The sequence below is a fragment of the Pristiophorus japonicus genome, chromosome 15 (assembly GCF_044704955.1).
Source record: "Pristiophorus japonicus isolate sPriJap1 chromosome 15, sPriJap1.hap1, whole genome shotgun sequence".
Taxonomy (NCBI): domain Eukaryota; kingdom Metazoa; phylum Chordata; class Chondrichthyes; family Pristiophoridae; genus Pristiophorus; species Pristiophorus japonicus.
The window spans coordinates 185,458,566-185,480,398 of NC_091991.1; the positions used below are offsets into that span (position 1 = coordinate 185,458,566).

General features: G+C 48.4%; 1 protein-coding gene and 1 long non-coding RNA gene across 9 annotated transcripts in view; one reads left to right on the forward strand and one right to left on the reverse strand.

Moving 5' to 3' along the window:
- The window catches only part of baiap3 (BAI1 associated protein 3), a 412,688-nt gene extending 400,778 nt beyond the window's left edge, over positions 1–11,910 (forward strand). For all 8 annotated transcript variants that reach the window (XM_070901469.1, XM_070901471.1, XM_070901475.1 and 5 more), the window contains 4 exons: positions 4,478–4,598; positions 7,047–7,170; positions 7,972–8,177; positions 9,860–11,910. In XM_070901469.1, coding sequence (XP_070757570.1) covers positions 4,478–4,598; positions 7,047–7,170; positions 7,972–8,177; positions 9,860–9,960 — 552 coding nt within the window. In that variant the 3' untranslated portion in view covers positions 9,961–11,910. The remainder of the gene's footprint in view (positions 1–4,477; positions 4,599–7,046; positions 7,171–7,971; positions 8,178–9,859) is intronic.
- A 3,173-nt stretch (positions 11,911–15,083) lies between these two features.
- Positions 15,084–20,998, reverse strand: LOC139281321 (uncharacterized). Its single transcript, XR_011596863.1, has 3 exons — positions 20,802–20,998; positions 20,449–20,509; positions 15,084–15,327 (listed from the first exon to the last, which is right to left on the reverse strand). It is a non-coding gene; the product is annotated as an uncharacterized lncRNA (long non-coding RNA).
- Between the last annotated feature and the right edge of the window lie 835 nt (positions 20,999–21,833).

Sequence of the window (21,833 nt, forward strand, 5' to 3'; positions counted from 1 at the left end):
CAAAGGGCAGAAAACGCTAGTGGGAGTTGTGTACAGACCACCAAACAGTAGTAGAGGTTGGGGATGGCATCAAACAGGAAATTAGAGACGTGTGCAATAAAGGTACAGCAGTTATCATGGGTGACTTTAATCTACATATAGATTGGGTTAACCAAATTGGTAGCAATACTGTGGAGGAGGATTTCCTGGAGTGTATTAGGGATGGTTTTCTAGACCAATATGTCGAGGAACCAACTAGAGAGCAGAGCAGGTCTTGTGTAATGAGAGAGGATTAATTGCCAATCTTGTTGTGCGAGGCCACTTGGAGAAGAGTGACCATAATATGGTAGAATTCTTCATTAAGATGGAGAGTGACACAGTTAATTCAGAGACTAGGGTCCTGAACTTAAGGAAAGGTAACTTCGATGGTATGAGACGTGAATTGGCTAGGATAGACTGAGTGATACTTAAAGGTTGACGGTGGATAGGCAATGGCAGACATTTAAAGATCACATGGATGAACTTCAACAATTGTACATCCCTGTCTGACGTAAAAATAAAACGGGGAAGGTGGCTCAACTGTGGCTAACAAGGGAAATTAGGGATAGTGTTAAATCCAAGGAAGAGGCATATAAATTGGCCAGAAAAAGCAACAAACCTGAGGACTGGGAGAAATTTAGAATTCACCAGAGGAGGACAAAGGGTTTAATTAAGAGGGGGAAAATAGAGTATGAGAGGAAGCTTGCTGGGAACATAAAAACTGAATGCAAAAGCTTCTATAGATATGTGAAGAGAAAATGATTAGTGAAGACAAATGTAGGTCCCTTGCAGTCAGATTCAGGTGAATTTATAATGTGGAACAAAGAAATGCAGACCAATTGAACAAATGCTTTGGTTCTGCCTTCACGAAGGAAAACACAAATAATCTTCCGTAAATACTGGGGGACAGAGGATCTAGCGAGAAGGAGGAACTGAAGGAAATCCTTATTAGTCAGGAAATTGTGTTAGGGAAATTGATGGGATTGAAGGCTGATAAATCCCCAGGGCCTGATAGGCTGCATCCCAGAATACTTAAGGAAGTGGCCCTAGAAATAGTGGATGCATTGGTGATCATTTTCCAACATTCTATAGACTGGATCAGTTCCAATGGATTGGAGGGTAGCTAATGTAACACCACTTTTTTTTTTAAAAAGGAGGGAGAGAGAAAAAAGGGAATTATAGACCGGTTAGCCCGACATCGGTGGTGGGGAAAATGTTGAAATCAATTATTAAAGATGTAATAGCAGCACATTTGGAAAGCAGTGACAGGATCAGTCCAAGTCAGCATGGATTTATTAAACATAGAAACATAGAAACATAGAAAATAGGTGCAGGAGTAGGCCATTCGGCCCTTCTAGCCTGCACCGCCATTCAATGAGTTCATGGCTGAACATTCAACTTCAGTACCCCATTCCTGCTTTCTCGCCATACCCCTTGATCCCCCGAGTAGTAAGGACCTCATCTAACTCCTTTTTGAATATATTTAGTGAATTGGCCTCAACAACTTTCTGTGGTAGAGAATTCCACAGGTTCACCACTCTCTGGGTGAAGAAGTTCCTCCGCATCTCGGTCCTAAATGGCTTACCCCTTATCCTTAGACTGTGACCTCTGGTTCTGGACTTCCCCAACATTGGGAACATTCTTCCTGCATCTAACCTGTCTAACCCCGTCAGAATTTTAAATGTTTCTATGAGGTCCCCTCTCATTCTTCTGAACTCCAGTGAATACAAGCCCAGTTGATCCAGTCTTTCTTGATAGGTCAGTCCCGCCATCCCGGGAATCAGTCTGGTGAACCTTCGCTGCACTCCCTCAATAGCAAGAATGTCCTTCCTCAGGTTAGGAGACCAAAACTGTACACAATACTCCAGGTGTGGCCTCACCAATGCCCTGTACAACTGTAGCAACACCTCCCTGCCCCTGTACTCAAATCCCCTCGCTATGAAGGCCAACATGCCATTTGCTTTCTTAACCGCCTGCTGCACCTGCATGCCAACCTTCAATGACTGATGTACCATGACACCCAGGTCTCTTTGCACCTCCCCTTTTCCTAATCTGTCACCATTCAGATAATAGTCTGTCTCTCTGTTTTTACCACCAAAGTGGATAACCTCACATTTATCCACATTATACTTCATCTGCCATGCATTTGCCCACTCACCTAACCTATCAAAGTCACTCTGCAGCCTCATAGCATCCTCCTCGCAGCTCACACTGCCACCCAATTTAGTGTCATCCGCAAATTTGGAGATACTACATTTAATCCCCTCATCTAAATCATTAATGTACAGTGTAAACAGCTGGGGCCCCAGCACAGAACCTTGCGGTACCCCACTAGTCACTGCCTGCCATTCTGAAAAGTACCCATTTACTCCTATCATGCTTGACAAATATTCTAGAATTTTTTAAGGATGTAACTAGTAGAGTGGACAAGGGAGAACCAGTGGATGTGGTGTATTTGGACATTCAAAAGACTTTTGACAAGATCCCACACAAGAGATTGGTGTGCAAAATCAAAACACATGGTATTGGGGATAGAGAACTGGTTGGCAGACAGGAAAGCAGAGAGTCGGGATAAACGGGTCCTTTTCAGAATGGCAGGCAGTGACTAGTGGTGTACCGCAGGGCTCAGTGCTGGGACCTCAGCTATTTACAATATACATTAATGATTTAGATGAAGGAATTGAGTGTAATATCTCCAAGTTTGCAGATGACACTAAGCTGGGTGGCAGTGTGAGCTATGATGAGGATGCTAAGAGGCTGCAGGGTGACTTGGACAGGTTAGGTGAATGGGCAAATGCATGGCAGATGCAGTATAATGTGGATAAATGTGAGGTTATCCACTTTGGTGGCAAAAACAGAGAGGCAGAATATTATCTGAATGGTGACAGATTAGGAAAAGGGGAAGTGCAACGAGACCTGGGTGTCATGGTACATCAGTCATTGAAAGTTGGCATGCAGGTACAGCAGGCGGTGAAGAAGGCAAATGGTATGTTGGCCTTCATGGTGAGAGGATTTGAGTATAGGAGCAGGGAGGTCTTACTGCAGTTGTACAGAGCCTTGGTGAGGCCACACTTGAATCTTGTGTACAGTTTTGATCTCCTAATCTGAGGAAGGACTTTCTTGCTATTGAGGGAGTGCAGCGAAGGTTCACCAGACTGATTCCCGGGATGGCAGGACTGACATATGAGAAAGACTGGATCGACTAGGCTTATATTCACTGGAATTTAGAAGAATGAGAGGGGATCTCATAGAAACATATAAAATTCTGATGGGATTGGACAGGTTAGATGCAGGAAGAATGTTCCCGATGTTGGGGAAGTCCAGAACCAGGGGTCACAGTCTAAGGATAAGGGGTGGGCCATTTAGGACCGAGATGAGGAGAAACTTCTTCACCCAGAGAGTGGTGAACCTGTGGAATTCTCTACCACAGAAAGTTGTTGAGGCCAGTTCATTAGATATATTCAAAAGGGAGTTAGATGTGGCCCTTACTGCTAAAGGGATCAAAGGGTATGGAGAGAAAGCAGGAATGGGGTACTGAAGTTGCATGATCAGCCATGATCATATTGAATGGTGGTGCAGGCTCGAAGGGCCGAATGGCCTACTCCTGCACCTACTTTCTGTGTTTCTATCAGCAAACTTGGCATCATTACACTCCGACCCTTCATCTAAGTCATTAATATATTTTAAATAGTTGAGGCCCCAGCACCAATCCCTGTGGCACCCCACTAGTTACTGTTTGCCAACCGGAAAATGACCCATTTATCCCGACTCTGTTTTCTGTTAGTTAGCCAATCCTCTATCCATGCAAATATATTACCCCCAACCCCGTGAACTTTTATCTTGTGCAGTAACCTTTTATGTGGAACCTTATCGAATGCCTTCTGGAAATCCAAATACACCACATTCACTGGTTCCCCCTTATCCACCCGGCTCATTACATCCTCAAATAACTCCAGCAAATTTGTCAAACATGATTTCCCTTTCATAAAACCATGCTGACTCTGCCTGATTGAATTATGTTTTTCCAAATGTCCTGCTACTGCTTCCTTAATAATGGACTCCAGCATTTTCCCCAACGACAGATGTTAGGCTAACAGGTCTATAGTTTCCTGCTTTCTGTCTGCCTCCTTTTTTAAATATGGACGTTACATTTGCGGTTTTCTAATCGCAGGAAATTTTGGTAAATTACAACCAATGCATCCACTATCTCTGCAGCCACTTCTCTTAAGCCATCCTCTGCCCCTCTCAGCAGGTTTAGATGGGCATTGGGGCTGTTTTGTGCCTTTCATTCATTACGCGTCGGAGCCTGACGGTGGAATGTGGTGATTCCTCCTCCTGTGGGCCTGGTTCAGGCCAGTTAACAGACGCTCTGCACCACCCCGAACCCGGAAGGAGAGGAGGGAATTGAGGGAAATAATTAATCCACTTTATTTAAGTTAACTTCGCAATTCCTTCCCAGAAATCCACTGAGCCCACCCCGTATGGGATGCTTTGTGTCAGATGTTACTACGAAGCTGCTGAGTACAAACTGTACGTTGAAGTCTTGCACGCTTCGAACTTGATCGCCTTGGATACAAACGGTGAGAGCGCAGTAGTAGTTAGCGCCTGCTCCTCGCGTATCGCCCGCCATTTCCATACCAGTAAAATGCAAAATACACACAGTCAGCCGCTGTGGAGAGTACAGACAAGTCAATGTGTGGAGTGGGTAACCCTTCCTCAAAAGTGAAAAATAAGAGGTGGGTGGGTACATGAATACAATCACAAAAAGGGGAAGAGGAATATAAAGAGACAGAAACCCTGGGGAGGAGCCCAGAGAAATGGTGTCGGAGGTCACTGCCCTTGTGATTCCTCCCTGGGTTTATCTGAAAATGACAATCATATCTGTAACAGGATTGGGGCCTCTGTATATCTATTTATTATATGTTCAAAACCTTGAGAGAACTCATCATTTCACAGCAGTAGGGGACACTGTCAATGTAACTTTACGTGACAAACTGAAAATGGTGGCATGACTCTAACGTTATGTGACCACCCCAAACAGGACCTCAATTACACCTTGCATTTTCGTCTTTCAAAATAAGTTGCAATTTTGGACTCTGCAAGAGCCGGTTAGATCTGATAGTACAGGCAGTTAGAACCGATAGTACAGGTGGTTAGTGCTGACAGTACCTTTAGGGCTGCTCACCGAGGGCTGTGCGGCTCTTTGTCAGCTGGCGTGGACATGATGGGCCGAAATGGCCTCCTGCGCTGTAAACCTCTGTTTCTACAGGGGTTTAGAGCTGACAATACAGGGGGTTGGAGCCGGTAGTAGGGGAGAGAGCGGGGCAGTGGGATTAGTTTGGGGATTGATACAGGACTATGGGATTAGTTTGGGATTGATACAGGGCTATGGGGAGAGAGCGGGGCAGTGGGATTAGTTTGGGATTGATACAGGGCTATGGGGAGAGCGCGGGGCAGTGGGATTAGTTTGGGATTGATACAGGGCTATGGGATTAGTTTGGGATTGATACAGGGCTATGGGGAGAGAGCGGGGCAGTGGGATTAGTTTGGGATTGATACAGGGCTATGGGGAGAGCGCGGGGCAGTGGGATTAGTTTGGGGATTGATACAGGGCTATGGGATTAGTTTGGGATTGATACAGGGCTATGGGGAGAGCGCGGGGCAGTGGGATTAGTTTGGGGATTGATACAGGGCTATGGGGAGAGAGCAGGGCAGTGGGATTAGTTTGGGGATTGATACAGGACTCTGGGGAGAGAGTGGGGCAGTGGGATTAGTTTGGGGATTGATACAGGATTGTGGGGAGAGAGCGGGGCAGTGGGATTAGTTTGGGGATTGATACAGGACTCTGGGGAGAGAGTGGGGCAGTGGGATTAGTTTGGGGTTTGATACAGGGCTATGGGGAGAGAGTGGGGCAGTGGGATTAGTTTGGGGATTGATACAGGACTATGGGGAGAGAGCGGGGCAGTGGGATTAGTTTGGGGATTGATACAGGACTGTGGGGAGAGAGCGAGGCAGTGGGATTAGTTTGAGGATTGATACAGGACTATGGGGAGAGAGCGGGGCAGTGGGATTAGTTTGGGGATTGATACAGGACTGTGGGGAGAGAGCGGGGCAGTGGGATTAGTTTGAGGATTGATACAGGGCTATGGGGAGAGAGTGGACAAATTATTTTGCTCATTTATCTTTTTTTTGGACTTTGATGTGTGCAAATTGGCTGCTGCTTTTCATACATTACAAAGAGACTGCACACTTTTTTTTTAAAGTACTTGATTGGCTGTAAAGTGCTTTGGGACATCCTGAGGTCCTGAAAGGCTCCACAGAAATACTGCTGCTGATAAACGTTATTTCTATCTGAGATGATCAGTAATATGAGCAAATTTGTGAAGCAGACTTGTGGAGGGATGAACACCCAGTGTCACCCGCCGGGGGGAGGAGGGGAGGAGGGGAGGCCTGAACTGCCCTCATTTTAATTTGATCGGCGGGCTGCCCGTGCTCAGCGAGGGCTGAAGAATAGCACGGAGTGGGTGGGAGGGGGGTGTCCAGTGGCTCATTCGCGAGGCCAAGCTGGAAATAGCTTTGAAAGGGGGTGGTGTGTTCAGCAGCGAGTGGACCCCAGGCGACACACTCGCGTTCCTCCCAGCCGGACACAAGTCAATGGCACCTTCCTTTGCCACTTTCGGGGCGCCCTGCTGTGGTCCCCTTAAGGACCACAGGTTCAGCCACTGTGCACCAGAGCTCGATTTAAACATTTTAATCAGACTAGTGGAGAGATGAGCACCCAGTGTCACCCGCCGGGGGAGTGCGAGTGCGGGCCCCATTTACACGTTCGCTCTAAAGTCAAGTTGTGTGACTGAGCTCGGGCCATATATGATCATACAGGGGATGGCTCAGATATATGCTGGATAGCTACCTGTGCTTTAACTGCTGCAAATACTCTGGATATCTCTGTCTGTTCTTTGCTGGGCCGAGATGTCAGGATGATGTCAGGAACCCAACTTTTACTCTCCTTCTCGTCTCTGTGTTCACAGGTCTCAGTGATCCTTTCGTCATCATTGAGCTCTCTCCTCAGCACATCTTCCCAGGAGCAAAGAGCCAGAGAACACAAATCAAGAATAAAACGCTGCACCCAATCTTTGACGAACAGTTTACCTTGTCAGTATTTTTATTTGGTTCTCTAAAATTCTCAACTTTTTGACCCATCAAACACTCCCAGGGCAGGTACAGGGGGTTAGATACAGAGTAAAGCTCCCTCTACACTGTCCCATCAATCACTCCCAGGGCAGGTACAGGGGGTTAGATACAGAGTAAAGCTCCCTCTACACTGTCCCATCAAACACTCCCAGGGCAGGTACAGGGGGTTAGATACAGAGTAAAGCGCCCTCTACACTGTCCCATCAAACACTCCCAGGGCAGGTACAGGGGGTTAGATACAGAGTAAAGCTCCCTCTACACTGTCCCATCAAACACTCCCAGGGCAGGTACAGCACGGGGTTAGATACAGAGTAAAGCTCCCTCTACACTGTCCCATCAAACACTCCCGGGGCAGGTACAGGGGGTTAGATACAGAGTAAAGCTCCCTCTACACTGTCCCATCAAACACTCCCAGGGCAGGTACAGGGGGTTAGATACAGAGTAAAGCTCCCTCTACACTGTCCCATCAAACACTCCCAGGGCAGGTACAGGGGGTTAGATACAGAGTAAAGCTTTTTCTGCTGCGACAACAGGGCCAAGTTAGATTCCGGTCTATAACTCTTTCCTGTTTTTTTTATATATATATATATATACTATATTGATGACGCATTCTGCATTACTGAAAGTCCCAATAGACTTCCACAATTTGCCAGGACTTGCTGTCAGTTCACTGATCTCTCATACCTGTCCCAGTGTCCGTGGGACACGTTCTCCCCCTCGAACATGTATTTGCTGTGTTGCGACCTGTTTTTTCTCTTTCAGCATGGTGTCGGGGGAGCCGTGCAGTACCAGCACTGCCTGCATTCACTTCACAGTCATGGACCACGACTGGCTCTCCACCAATGACTTTGCAGGCGAGGCTGTGATGCCACTGCAGGAGATTCATGGGCTCCACAAACCCGCCATCACCGGAGGACTAAAAAATGTTCCGCCAGTATTCCTGAAACTGATGCACCCTGACCCCAATGGTAAAATGCCAAAGTTCAATTTCTATCTGTAATATATTGAAAAATTGCAACTGGATGAAATTCCTGTGAACGTTTTTTATAAAAATCCATGTCCACATTTACAATGGTTGCTACCGGTGTAAACATGTCACACTTTAATTACCCTTCCATCGGTATAATTACAGTGCTGAAAGTTTACGCCGGCAGTTTTGTTATAAACGTTGACACAGGGATTGTTAATAAGGAGGGTGTAAGAATGTATAAGGGGTCATTTCTTCGTAGCGTCTCCCACTGCACCGTTGTAACTTTGGCAGAAACCCTATTTATGTTGAACTTACGGCGGTGAAGCAAGAGAAGCGCCAAGGAAATTCCCGGCTTATGACCTTAAAATGAGGACAGAATGTCTGTGCAATGGTCCCATTATCCCTTCCCACTAACTCCCCGTGCCATTCCATGGGAGATCGATTAGTCTGTAATGAATGATTGTGTCAGTGAAATGTGGAATGAATCTGTATCTGGGCCGAGTCTCTAGATTTCCCCCTCGGGTAGCAGTTCTGGGCGGGCTGTGATTCAGACTGCCACTCCAATCCTGGACACTGAGCAACTGGCGGGGTTACAGCTGACCCTGACCCCTGACCCCTGACCCTGACCCTATCCTCACTTCCAGGACTAGGAATCCTGGCTGCTTTTTCTTCACCAGATGGGCCGAGACCAGGGTTGGCTACGGATTTTGGCCCTAAAGAACGGTACCAGACTGGTAATGTTACTGGGCTGGGCTAATAACCCAGAGACAAGAGTTCAAATCCCACCACAGCAACTGGGAAATTTAAATTCCGTTAATTAAACAAATCTGGAATTTTAAAAAAAAAGCTAGTATCAATAATGTGACCATGAAACTTGTTGTAAAAACCCATCGGGTTCACGAATGTCCTTTAGGGAAGGAAATCTGCCGCCCTTACCCGGTCTGGCCGATATGTGACTCCAGACCCACAGCGATGTGGGTGACTCTTAACCACCCTCTGAAATGGCAGCTCACCATGGGCAATAAATGCTGGCCTTGCCGGCAATACCCACATCCAAAGAACTATTAAAAACGCACTGACTGCGGAGTCATCTTTTGGCCCTTCTTAGTACCATGGGGCAGTACGTGGGGCAGCACCGTGGGGCAGCACCGTGGGGCAGTACGTGGGGCAGTACCGTGGGGCAGTACCGTGGGGCAGTACGTGAGGCAGTACCGTGAGGCAGTACCGTGAGGCAGTACCGTGGGGCAGTACCGTGAGGCAGTACCGTGGGGCAGTACGTGGGGCAGTACCGTGGGGCAGTACGTGGGGCAGTACCGTGGGGCAGTACCGTGGGGCAGTACGTGGGGCAGTACCGTGGGGCAGTAACGTGAGGCAGTTACGTGAGGCAGTACGTGGGGCAGTTACGTGAGGCAGTTACGTGGGGCAGTACCGTGGGGCAGTACCGTGGGGCAGTACGTGGGGCAGTACGTGGGGCAGTACCGTGAGGCAGTACGTGGGGCAGTACCGTGAGGCAGTACGTGGGGCAGTACGTGGGGCAGTACTGTGGGGCAGTACGTGGGGCAGTACCGTGGGGCAGTACGTGGGGCAGTACGTGGGGCAGTACCGTGGGGCAGTACCATACGATACACAAACACCCCGAGGAAACACAGTGCTGCCAGTTAAAGATGTTTATTTTTGCAGTGATGAAACCAATCATGAAGATGCTGGAAGGACGGACAGCTGACCGAGAAGCTCAGGATTTTGTCAAGAAGATGAAGGAACTGGAGGTGTCTCCAGAATAAATTCAAGCAGATTTGAAATATGAGTGAATATATATGTATATAAGTCAAACATTTGGACCTGCAGAACCATGTCTAGTGTTGGAGTCCTGCTTTGTCGTGGTGATATTGAAGCTGTACTGGAGCTCCTCAACATTGGGGTGATATTGATCCAGTGTCATGGGGCGATATTGATCCAGTGTCATGGGGCGATATTGATCCAGTGCCGTGGGGGCGATATTGATCCAGTGCCGTGGGGGCGATATTGATCCAGTGTTATGGGGCGATATTGATCCAGTGTCATGGGGCGATATTGATCCAGTGCCGTGGGGGCGATATTGATCCAGTGCCGTGGGGGCGATATTGATCCAGTGTCATGGGGCGATATTGATCCAGTGCCGTGGGGGCGATATTGATCCAGTGCCGTGGGGGCGATATTGATCCAGTGTTATGGGGCGATATTGATCAAGTGTCATATGGGTGATATTGATCCATTGTCGTGGGGGCGATATTGATCCACTGTCGTGGGGGCGATATTGATCCAGTGCCGTGGGGGCGATATTGATCCAGTGCCGAAGTGTCAGCCATGGCTCAGTTGGTAACACTCTATAGAGACTTGAGCACCAAAATCTAGGCTGACAGTCGCAGTGCAGTACTGAGGGAGCAGCGCACCATCGGAGGGGCAGTACTGAGGGAGGGCCGTACTGTCGGAGGGGCAGTACCGAGGGAGCGCCGCACTGTCGGAGGGGCAGTACTGAGGGAGCAGCGCACCGTCGGAGGGGCAGTACTGAGGGAGGGCCGCACTGTCGGAGGGGCAGTACCGAGGGAGCGCCGCACTGTCGGAGGGGCAGTACTGAGGATGCGCCGCACTGTTGGAGGGGCAGTACCAAGGGAGCGCCGCACTGTCGGAGGGGCAGTACCGAGGGAGCGCCGCACTGTCGGAGGGGTAGTACCGAGGGAGCGCCGCTCTGTCGGAGGGGCAGTACTGAAGGAGCGCCATGCTGTTGGCGGTGCTGTCTTTTGAATGCCTCTCAGATGGACGTAAAAGATCCCATGACACTATTTCGAAGAGCAGGGGAGTTCTCCCCGGTGTCCTGGGGCCAATATTTATCTCAATCAACATCACTAATACAGATTATCTGGTCATTATCACATTGCTGTTTGTGGGAGCTTGCTGTGTGAAAATCGGCTGCTGCATTTCCCACATTACAACAGTGACTACACTTCAAAAAGATCTTCATTGACTGTAATTGCTTTGGGACGTCCGGATGTTGTGAAAAGCGCCGTAGAAATCTAAGTCTTTCCTTGATATTGATCCAATGTCATGACTCATCACTGTCACCATTATGGAAATACTGAAGTTGTGGTGTAGCTTCTCAGTCTCTTGTAAGTTTGGAGTTAATGTGGATCCTCCCCATGGTGATATGGACCCAGTGCCACACTCCCCATGGTGATATGGACCCAGTGCCACACTCCCCATGGTGATATGGACCCAGTGCCACACTCCCCATGGTGATATGGACCCAGTGCCACATTCCCCATGGTGATATGGACCCAGTGCCATGCTCCCCATGGTGATATTGACCCAGTGCCACACTCCCCATGGTGATATGGACCCAGTGCCACGCTCCCCATGGTAATATGGACCCAGTGCCACACTCCCCATGGTGATATGGACCCAGTGCCACACTCCCCATGGTGATATGGACCCAGTGCCAACCTCCCCATGGTGATATGGACCCATGGTGATACGGATCTCGTGGTATCTCCTCTCCTACAACCTTTTCAAACGCATTGTATTTGTTACAATAATAGAAAGACAATCCTGTTTTTTGTGTGTGTTTTTAATGACCTGTCTTTGCTGTTGAAAGTACTGCACAGAAACGTTCGATAGTTGTGATATTTTTGTCCGAGACCGTGTCAGATTTTTGTAACTGTCATTTTGAAAATGTTTAAAAGAATAATTCAAATTAAGACATCCTCCTGTTTTGTTTTCCTGATAAGACTTTAAACCAAGCTCCCATCTGTTCATTGCAGGTTCTTGAAAGTCCCTTGGCCATATTTGCAGACCAGCAACCTTTCCCAGTGTCCTGGCCAACATTCATCATTTAACCAACACCAGATTAACCCATTGGTTGTGGGGTCTTGCTGTCTGTTAAATGGCTGCCTCATTTGCCAACAGAAGTGACTGCACTTTCAAGTAATCCAGTGCACATGAAGCGCTGCTGTATATATTCTGCCACGACTAATGCTTTCCAGCGACATTCCACAAGGATCTCTGAGGGCCACTTTGATTTATTTGTGTAAATGTAATTGATCTGGACTAAGGAACGGAGGGGACAACGCTGAAGGTTGCATCACACATCAAATTGTGACGAGGGTTGTGCAGGATTGCAAGTCAACACAGTGGCTGACAGGATGAGCAGACGCAGTTCAATTTGGAAAATGTGAATTAAGAAGGAAATCCAGGTTAAATAGTGAGATTGTAACTGGAGTCAAGGAGTGTTGGGTCCACGGTGCCAGATACAGGCCATTAAAGCTAGCAATAGAGAAACATAGAAAGTAGGTGCAGGAGGCCATTCGGCCCTTCGAGCCTGCACCACCATTCAATAAGATCATGGCTGATCATTCACCTCAGTACCCCATTCCTGCTTTCTCTCCATAACCCTTGATCTCTTTAGCCTTAAGGGCCACATCTAACTCCCTTTTGAATATATCTAACAAACTGGCCTCAACAACTTTCTGTGGTAGAGAATTCCACAGGTTCACCACTCTCTGGGTGAAGAAGTTTCTCCTCATCTCAGTCCTAAATGGCTTACCCCTTATCCTTAGACTGTGACCCCTGATTCTGGACTTCCCCAACATCGGGAACATTCTTCCTGCATCTAACCTAAGCAGTCCTGTCAGAATTTTATATGTTTCTATGAGATCCCCTCTCATCCTTCTAAATTCCAGTGAATATAAGCCTAGTCGATCCAGTCTTTCTTCATGTGTCAGTCCTGCCATCCTGGGAATCAGTCTGGTGAACCTTCGCTGCACTCCCTCAACAGCAAGAATGTCCTTCCTCAGATGAGGAGACCAAAACTGAACACAATATTCCAGGTGTGGCCTCACCAAGGCTCTGTACAACTGCAGTAAGACCTCCCTGCTCCTATACTCAAATCCTCGCTATGAAGGCCAACATGCCATTTGGCTTCTTAACAGCCTGCTGTACCTGCATGCCAACTTTCAATGACTGATGTACCATGACACCCAGGTCTCGTTGCACCTCCCCTTTTCCTAATCTGTCACCATTCAGATAATATTCCGCCTTCCTGTTTTTGCCACCAAAGTGGATAACCTCACATTTATCTACATTATGCTGCATCCACTATTTCTAGGGCCACTTCCTGAAGTACTCTGGGATGCAGACTATTAGGCCCTGGGGATTTATCGGCCTTCAATCCCATCAATTTCACTAACGCAATTTCCTGACTAATAAGGATTTCCTTCAGTTCCTCCTTCTCGCTAGACCCTCAGTCCCCTAGTATTTCCGGAAGGTTATTTGTCTTCCTTAGTGAAGACAGAACCAAAGTATTTGTTCAGTTGGTCTGCCATTTCTTTGTTCCCCATTATAATGCACTTGATTCTGACTGCAAGAGACCTACATTTGTCTTCACTAATCGTTTTCTCTTCACATACCTATAGAAGCTTTTGCAGTCAGTTATGTTCCCAGCAAGCTTCCTCTCATACTCTATTTTCCCCTCCTAATTAAACCCTTTGTTCTCCTCTGCTGAATTCTAAATTTCTCCCAGTCCTCAGGTTTGCTGCTTTTTCTGGCCAATTTATATGCCTCTTCCTTGGATTTAACACTATCCCTAATTTCCCTTGTTAGCCACAGTTGAGCCACCTTCCCCATTTTATTTTTACGCCAGACAGGGATGTACAATTGTTGAAGTTCATCCATGTGATCTTTAAAGGTTTGCCATTGCCTATCCACCGTCAACCCTTTAAGTATCATTCGCCAGTCTATTCTAGCCAATTGACGCCTCATACCATCGAAGTTACCTTTCTTTAAGTTCAGGACCCTAGTCTCTGAATTAACTGTGTCACTCTCCATCTTAATGAAGAATTCTACCATATTATGGTCACTCTTCCCCAAGGGACCTCGCACAACAAGATTGCTAATTAATCCTCTCTCATTACACATCACCCAGTCTAGGATGGCCAGCCCTCTAGTTGGTTCCTCGACATATTGGTCTAGTAAACCATCCCTTATACACTCCAAGAAATCCTCTTCCACTGTATTGCGACCAGTTTGGTTAGCCCAATCTATATGTAGATTAAAGTCACCCACGATAACTGCTGCACCTTTATTGCACGCATTCCTAATTTCTTGTTTGATGCTATCCCCATCCTCACTATGACTGTTTGGAGGTCTGTACACAACTCCCACTAGCGTTTTCTGCCCTTTGGTGTTCTGCAGCTCTACCCATACAGACCATAATACAGCAAGAGTTTTGTTCATCCCACTTCAGGAACTTGAAATCAATGGTTACGGCGGAGTGTAGATTGACTGGGATGAGAGGCTCTAGTTATGAAGAGTCTCCAATACGTTGCAGCTTTTTACCCCCAATGAAGAAGAGAAGGATAGTATGGTCTGATCGAGGTCTTCAAAACTATGAAGAGTTATGACAAGGTAAGACATAATTGATTAATGTTTTGTGCCCAGTGGAATCAAAGGGCAGCTAACAATGTGAGGTTCTCTTTCACAAAGTTATGGAAGCAGCATAAATAAATTATTTAAAAAGGGCATAAAATAGTTGTTTGAAAATTAGGACTATGAAAGGGTAGGGGGAGTGAGGATTATGGGATTAGACAGAGGGTGCTATTAAAGAGCATGGGGAGTGGGAGCAGACCGAGTGGGATATTAGAACACATGAACGGGCTATTCACAAAAAGAACATGATCTGGTCATCATCTCTGTGGATTGTGGGAGCTTGCTGTGCGTAAATTGGCTGCCGCGTTTCCAACATCATAACAGTGACTACACGTAAAGATTTCCGCTGGCAGTTGTGTGCTTGGGACATTAGGTCATGAAACGAGCTATAGAAATGCAAAGTCTTCTGTTTTACCGATTTAAGCAGTGTGTTCTATAAAGATCTCAGTTATGTTCTAAATAATTTTATTTTGTACAATCTTTGACAATCTATTAAAAAAAGTCGATGACCAGGGAGGGAAGACTCCTGCCCATCCTGCACAGGGCTTTCCCGTTTCACTCAACGTCAATCCTTCGCACTGCTGATGGCCTTCCCAGCAGGTTCCCCCTCACCTCGTTCACCATCAACCTCAGTTTCATTTGGTTCACTATCTTCCTCGTCAGCATCAGCATCGTCTTCAATCTCCACAGCCCTTGACAAACAACATTAAGTAAAAGATAAAAACTATGAAAGCAGGAAAATCTGAAATGAAAACAGAACATGATGGAAACGCAGTGGGGTGAGACACTGTCCTTCCCAGAGAGTTCAGTTACTCTGTATCCAATGGGTAGTAAGGAGGGGTGGAGCCAATTAGGGACCAAAAAGGAGACCTACACCCGGAGGCACTTTTCATCTGTCTTCACCAAGGAAGAAGATTCTGCCATAGACATAGTAAAGGAGAAGGTAGAGGAGACACTGGATGGAATAAGAATTGATAAAGACGAGGTACTAGAACGGCTGGCTGCATTAACATAGAAACATAGAAAATAGGTGCAGGAGTAGGCCATTCAGCCCTTCTAGCCTGCACCGCCATTCAATGAGTTCATGGCTGAACATACAACTTCAGTACCCCATTCCTGCTTTCTCGCCATACCCCTTGATCCCCCTAGCAGTAAGGACTTCATCTAACTCCTTTTTGAATATATTTAGTGAATTGGACTCAACAACTTTCTGTGGTAGAGAATTCCACAGGTTCACCATTCTCTGGGTGAAGAAGTTTCTCCTCATCTCGGTCCTAAATGGCTTACCCCTTATCCTCAGACTATGACCCCTGGTTCTGGACTTCCCCAACATTGGGAACATTCTTCCTGCATCTAACCTGTCTAACCCCGTCAGAATTTTAAATGTTTCTATGAGATCTCCTCTCATTCTTCTGAACTCCAGTGAATACAAGCCCAGTTGATCCAGTCTTTCTTGATATGTCAGTCCCGCCATCCCGGGAATCAGTCTGGTGAACCTTCGCTGCACTCCCTCAATAGCAAGAATGTCTTTCCTCAAGTTAGGAGACCAAAACTGTACACAATACTCCAGGTGTGGCCTCACCAAGGCCCTGTACAACTGAAGCAACACCTCCCTGCCCCTGTACTCAAATCCCCTCGCTATGAAGGCCAACATGCCATTTGCTTTCTTAACTGCCTGCTGTACCTGCATGCCAACCTTCAATGACTGATGTACCATGACACCCAGGTCTCGTTACACCTCCCCTTTTCCTAATCTGTCAGATAATAGTCTGTCTCTCTGTTTTTATAACCAAAATGGATAACCTCACATTTATCCACATTATACTTCATCTGCCATGCATTTGCCCACTCACCTAACCTATCCAAGTCACTCTGCAGCCTCATAGCATCCTCCTCGCAGCTCACGCTGCCACCCAACTTAGTGTCATCTGCAAATTTGGAGATACTACATTTAATCCCCTCGTCTAAATCATTAATGTACAATGTAAACAGCTGGGGCCCCAGCACAGAACCTTGTGGTACCCCACTAGTCACTGCCTGCCATTCTGAAAAGTACCCATTTACTCCTATTCTTTGCTTCCTGTCTGCCAACTAGTTCTCAATCCACGTCAGCACACTACCCCCAATCCCATGTGCTTTAACTTTGCACATTAATCTCTTGTGTGGGACCTTGTCGAAAGCCTTCTGAAAGTCCAAATACACCACATCAACTGGTTTCCCCTTGTCCACTCTACTGGAAACACCCTGAAAAATTCCAGAAGGTTTGTCAAGCATGATTTCCCTTTCACATATCCATGCTGACTTGGACCTATCATGTCATCTCTTTCCAAATGCGCTGCTATGACATCCTTAATAATTGATTCCATCATTTTATCCACTACTGAGGTCAGACTGACCGGTCTATAATTCCGTTTTCTCTCTCCCTCTTTTTTTTTTAAAAAGTGGGGTTACATTGGCTACCCTCCACTCCATAGGAACTGATCCAGAGTCAATGGAATGTTGTAAAATGACTGTCAATGCATCCGCTATTTCCAAGGCCACCTCCTTAAGTACTCTGGGATGCAGTCCATCAGGCCCTGGGGATTTATCGGCCTTCAATCCCATCAATTTCCCCAACACAATTTCCCGACTAATAAGGATTTCCCTCAGTTCCTCCTCCTTACTAGACCCTCTGACCCCTTTTATATCCGGAAGGTTGTTTGTGTCCTCCTTAAAGTAGATAAGTCATCAGGACTAGATGGATGCATCCTCGGACACTGAGGGAAATGAAGGAATAAATCGCAGAGGTACTGGCCATAATCTTCCAATCCTCCTTAGAAACGGAAGTTGTGCCAGAGGACTGGAGAATTGCAAATGTTACACCCTTGCTCAAAAAGGGTGTAAAGATAAAGCCATCAACTACCGGCCGGTCAGTTTAACCTCGATCGTGAGCAAGCTTAAGAAACAATAATCAGGGACCAAATTAACAGTCACTTGGACAAGTGTGGATTAATTAAGGAAAGCCAGCACAGATGTTAACGGCAAATCGTGTTTAACTAACTGGATTGAGTTTTTTGATGAGGTAACAGAGAGGGTCGATGAGGGCAATGCGGTTGGCATGGTGTACAGGTGTTTGACAAAGTGCCACATTGGATCTCACACAGGACACGAACAATCTAACTCCCTAAACTAGTCATAAAGTCTCAAGAGAAACATAATTTGACATGCAGAAATCTGTCTTTTTTCCTAGTTTTTTTTTTCTTGGGCCCAGCAAGTTGCTCTCAAATTCCAGGGCCTTGGATTTCTTCCAGTTTTTTTTTGTTCGAGAACACTGTCACCAAAAGAAAATAAATCCAGGTTTAACTGCAAAAAAAAATAGACTTGCAGCAAAGTTGCAGCCCATGGAATAAAAGGGACAGTGACCGCATGGATACGGAATTGTCTCAGTGACAGGAAACAGAGTGTAGGGGTGAACGGTTGTTTCTGGGACTGGAGGAAGGTATACAGTGGTGTTCCCCAGGGGTCAGTACTGGGACCACTGCTTTTCCTGATATATATTAATGACTGGGGCTTGGGTGTACAGGGCACAATTTCAAAATTTACAGATGACATAAAACCTGGAAGTATAGTGACCAGTGAGGAGGATAGTGATAGACTTCGGGAAGACACAGACTGGCTGGTGGAATGGGCGGGCACGGGGCAGATGGAAATTTAACGCAGAAAAGTGTGAAGTGATACATTTTGGTAAAAAGAATGAAGAGAGCAATATAAACTAAAGGGTACAATTCTAACGGGACTGTATGAACAGAGACCTGGGGGTATGTGTGCACAAATCATTGAAGGCGGCAGGGCAGGTTGAGAAAGCCGTTAAAAAGGCTTACGGGATCCTGCACTTCATGAAGAGGTATAAGAGTACGAAAGTGTGGAAATTATGATGACCCTGTATAAAACACGGGTTCAGCCCCCACTGGAGTATTGTGTCCAATTCTGGGCACCGCACGTTAAGAAGGATGTGAAGGCCTTAGAGAGGGCGCAGAAGTGGAAACAGACTCAGTCACCGCTTTCAAAAGGGAGTTAGAATCATAGAATGGTTACAGTACGGAAAAAGCCATTCGGCCCATCGAGCCCGTGCCGACTCACAGCTAGTCCTTTTCCCCGGAGCCCTGCAAGTTATTTTCCTTCAGCTACTTATCCAACTCCCTTTTGAAAGCCGCGATTGAGTCTGCCTCCACCACCCTCTCAGGCAGCGCGTTCCAGATCCTCACCACTCGCTGCTTAAAAACGTTTTTCCTCGTGTCGCCTTTGGTTCTTTTGCCAATCGCCTTAAATCTAGTTCTTGACCTTTCCGTCAATGGTAACACTTTCTCTCTATCTACTCTGTCCAGACCGCTCATTATTTTGAACACCTCTAACAAATCTCCATGAGTTCCTGTGTGCCCGGGAACACGGGCACAATGCGATCAAGCCCCAAACAAGCGGGCAGGAGGAAACTCGAGTTTCCCACCCGGTGGTATGGCCAGTTTTGTGGGTAGGGATTGGTTCAGGCGACGGGTCGGTTGCATGAGCTTAAAAGATACTTGGGTGCAACTCACTTGCGCTTACAATTCCATGACCATTTGATTTGATTTGGCCCAGAATAAGCTGTTTTCGGGCGGAAACTCCTGCCCTTAATTTGGAACTTTTCATTTTGTGAAGAGCTGCAGTGCCGCTAGAATTCTGCTGGTGGCGCTGCCGAGCTATCGGCGGTCCCATCACAGCGCCACCAGCAGGGGGTCAGCGACACTGCAGGACTGATCTCCATCAGTTCACTTCGCCCAGGATCGCATCCTAAAACGTGCCACAGGACAGACCCAGCGGCAGCGGGAGAATTAGAACAGTTGACCAAATGCAGGATTGAAATAGTCGGTTTTGTGGAGGGTTTTCTAGGTGGGGAGGGAAGTCACAGGGAAAAGGGGAGGCCCAGAGGACAAATGCTGAGTGAGAAGCTATGAGGGGAAGAGGCACAGCAGGTCAGAGTGGGAGGACGTAGGCATGTCAGGCTGTAGGTTGTAGAGATCAGGTAGGCCAAGGCCAAGAGGATTGGTAACTGTGGCTAAGGATGTTGAATTGGGTGAGCTGCCAAATCCACGTCTCCCTGCCCCACAAATCCTTCTCCAATGAGGTTCTCCCTCCCACAGGGCAGAAACAGCGCTAATCAGACTCACAAATGACCCCCTCGGTGGTTGACCTCTGCACCCTTTGATATGGTCGACCACACCAGCCTCCTACTCTGGCACTGCACCTCCATTGTTCAGCTCAATACAACTGCCCTCATTTGTTTCCCTCTATTTGATCGTAGGCAAAGCATCTGTAGCAATGGCTTCTCATCCCACTCTCTCACTCAGATTCCGTCTGTTAACGGACAGCTCTACCCCTCCACTGCCTCAGTGTGGTCAGATTGCGTGTTTAATATCCGTCAGTTCCTCCAGCTAAATATTGTGAGGACCAGAGACATTGTCTTCGGTTCCCACCACTGGTGGCCGTGCCTTCAGCTGTCGAGGCCCCACATGCTGCAATTTCCTCGGCCTCATGTTGACCAAGCTTGTGCTCACCTCTCCGATTTCTGGTTTTCTGTCAGGACCCTGAACATTAAAGCTGTTATATAGCGACACATGGTCAAAACTGTGCTCCAGATCCAACAGGACACCAAGGTTGCATACCCCGAGGGAGCGGCCAAGGAGCTTGGTGGAACTAGGGGTGGGGGAGCATTTTTAGCTGGAGCGTTATGAGACTGGTAAAAAAAAAATTAATGACTTAAAATAAAAATAAATAGTGTATGAATGCTGGAACCTTACCGTCCAAGGTTGGGTCTATTCAGATTACAAAATTCTTTCCCCGAGTCAGTATCAAATGGATCTGAAAAACAAAAGCTGCTTTAATTACAGGGTCACATCACTTTATATTTACAAAGGCACAGACTCTCATCAGGCTCCAGGTCCCAGCACTGCCCCGGGGTAGGGAACACAGTTGCTGCTCCTGATCACCGGCCAGCAGCTTCTGTAACAGGACAAAGCTCAAGCGATCCTGCCAATACTGAATGTACGGTCACTAAGGGACACTTACGGAGAGTGATTGACCACCCACAGCCCCCAGACCCGACAAGGAGCTCGTGTTTTCAAGAAAGGATGTGTACAAGATGAGGTTTTACCCTCCTGATCCTCTGACTCTTGCTCTGCAGCCAGCCACTCCTGCTCAGCCTGAAGAATCTCCGCCTCGGTCCGGCACGCACCGTATTTCTCCAGCACGGCTTGGTTCAGCTGCAGGAAGCCTTTCCCCCATTTGAATTTCTCCAGCAGAATCTCGGCCAGCTCCGGAAACCCTGTTAGAGGCAAACAGTGAGACCAGCACAGCTCACCCTTTCCCCCCCACCTCCCTCCCCCTCCCCCCCCCACCTCCCTCCCCCCCCTCCTCCCTACTCCCCCACCTCCCTCCCCCTCCCCCCCCTCCTCCCTACTCCCCCACCTCCCTCCCCCCCCTCCTCCCTACTCCCCCACCTCCCTCCCCCTCCCCCCCCCACCTCCCTCCCCCCCCCTCCTCCCTCCCCCTCCCCCCCACCTCCCTCCCCCCCCCCCCACCTCCCTCCCCCCCCTCCTCCCTACTCCCCCACCTCCCTCCCCCTCCCCCCCCCTCCTCCCTACTCCCCCACCTCCCTCCCCCTCCCCCCCCCTCCTCCCTACTCCCCCACCTCCCTCCCCCTCCCCCCCCCCACCTCCGTCCCCCCTCCCCCCCCCTCCTCCCTACTCCCCCACCTCCCTCCCCCTCCCCCCCCCCACCTCCCTCCCCCCCCCACCTCCCTCCCCCCCCTCCTCCCTACTCCCCCACCTCCCTCCCCCTCCCCCCCCCCCACCTCCGTCCCCCTCCCCCCCCCCCACCTCCTCCCTACTCCCCCACCTCCCTCCCCCTCCCCCCCCCACCTCCGTCCCCCTCCCCCCCACCTCCCTCCCCCCCCCCACCTCCCTCCCCCCCCTCCTCCCTACTCCCCCACCTCCCTCCCCCTCCCCCCCCCCCACCTCCGTCCCCCTCCCCCCCACCTCCCTCCCCCCCCTCCTCCCTACTCCCCCACCTCCCTCCCCCTCCCCCCCCCCACCTCCGTCCCCCCTCCCCCCCCCTCCTCCCTACTCCCCCACCTCCCTCCCCCTCCCCCCTACTCCCCCACCTCCCTCCCGCTCCAACACACCTC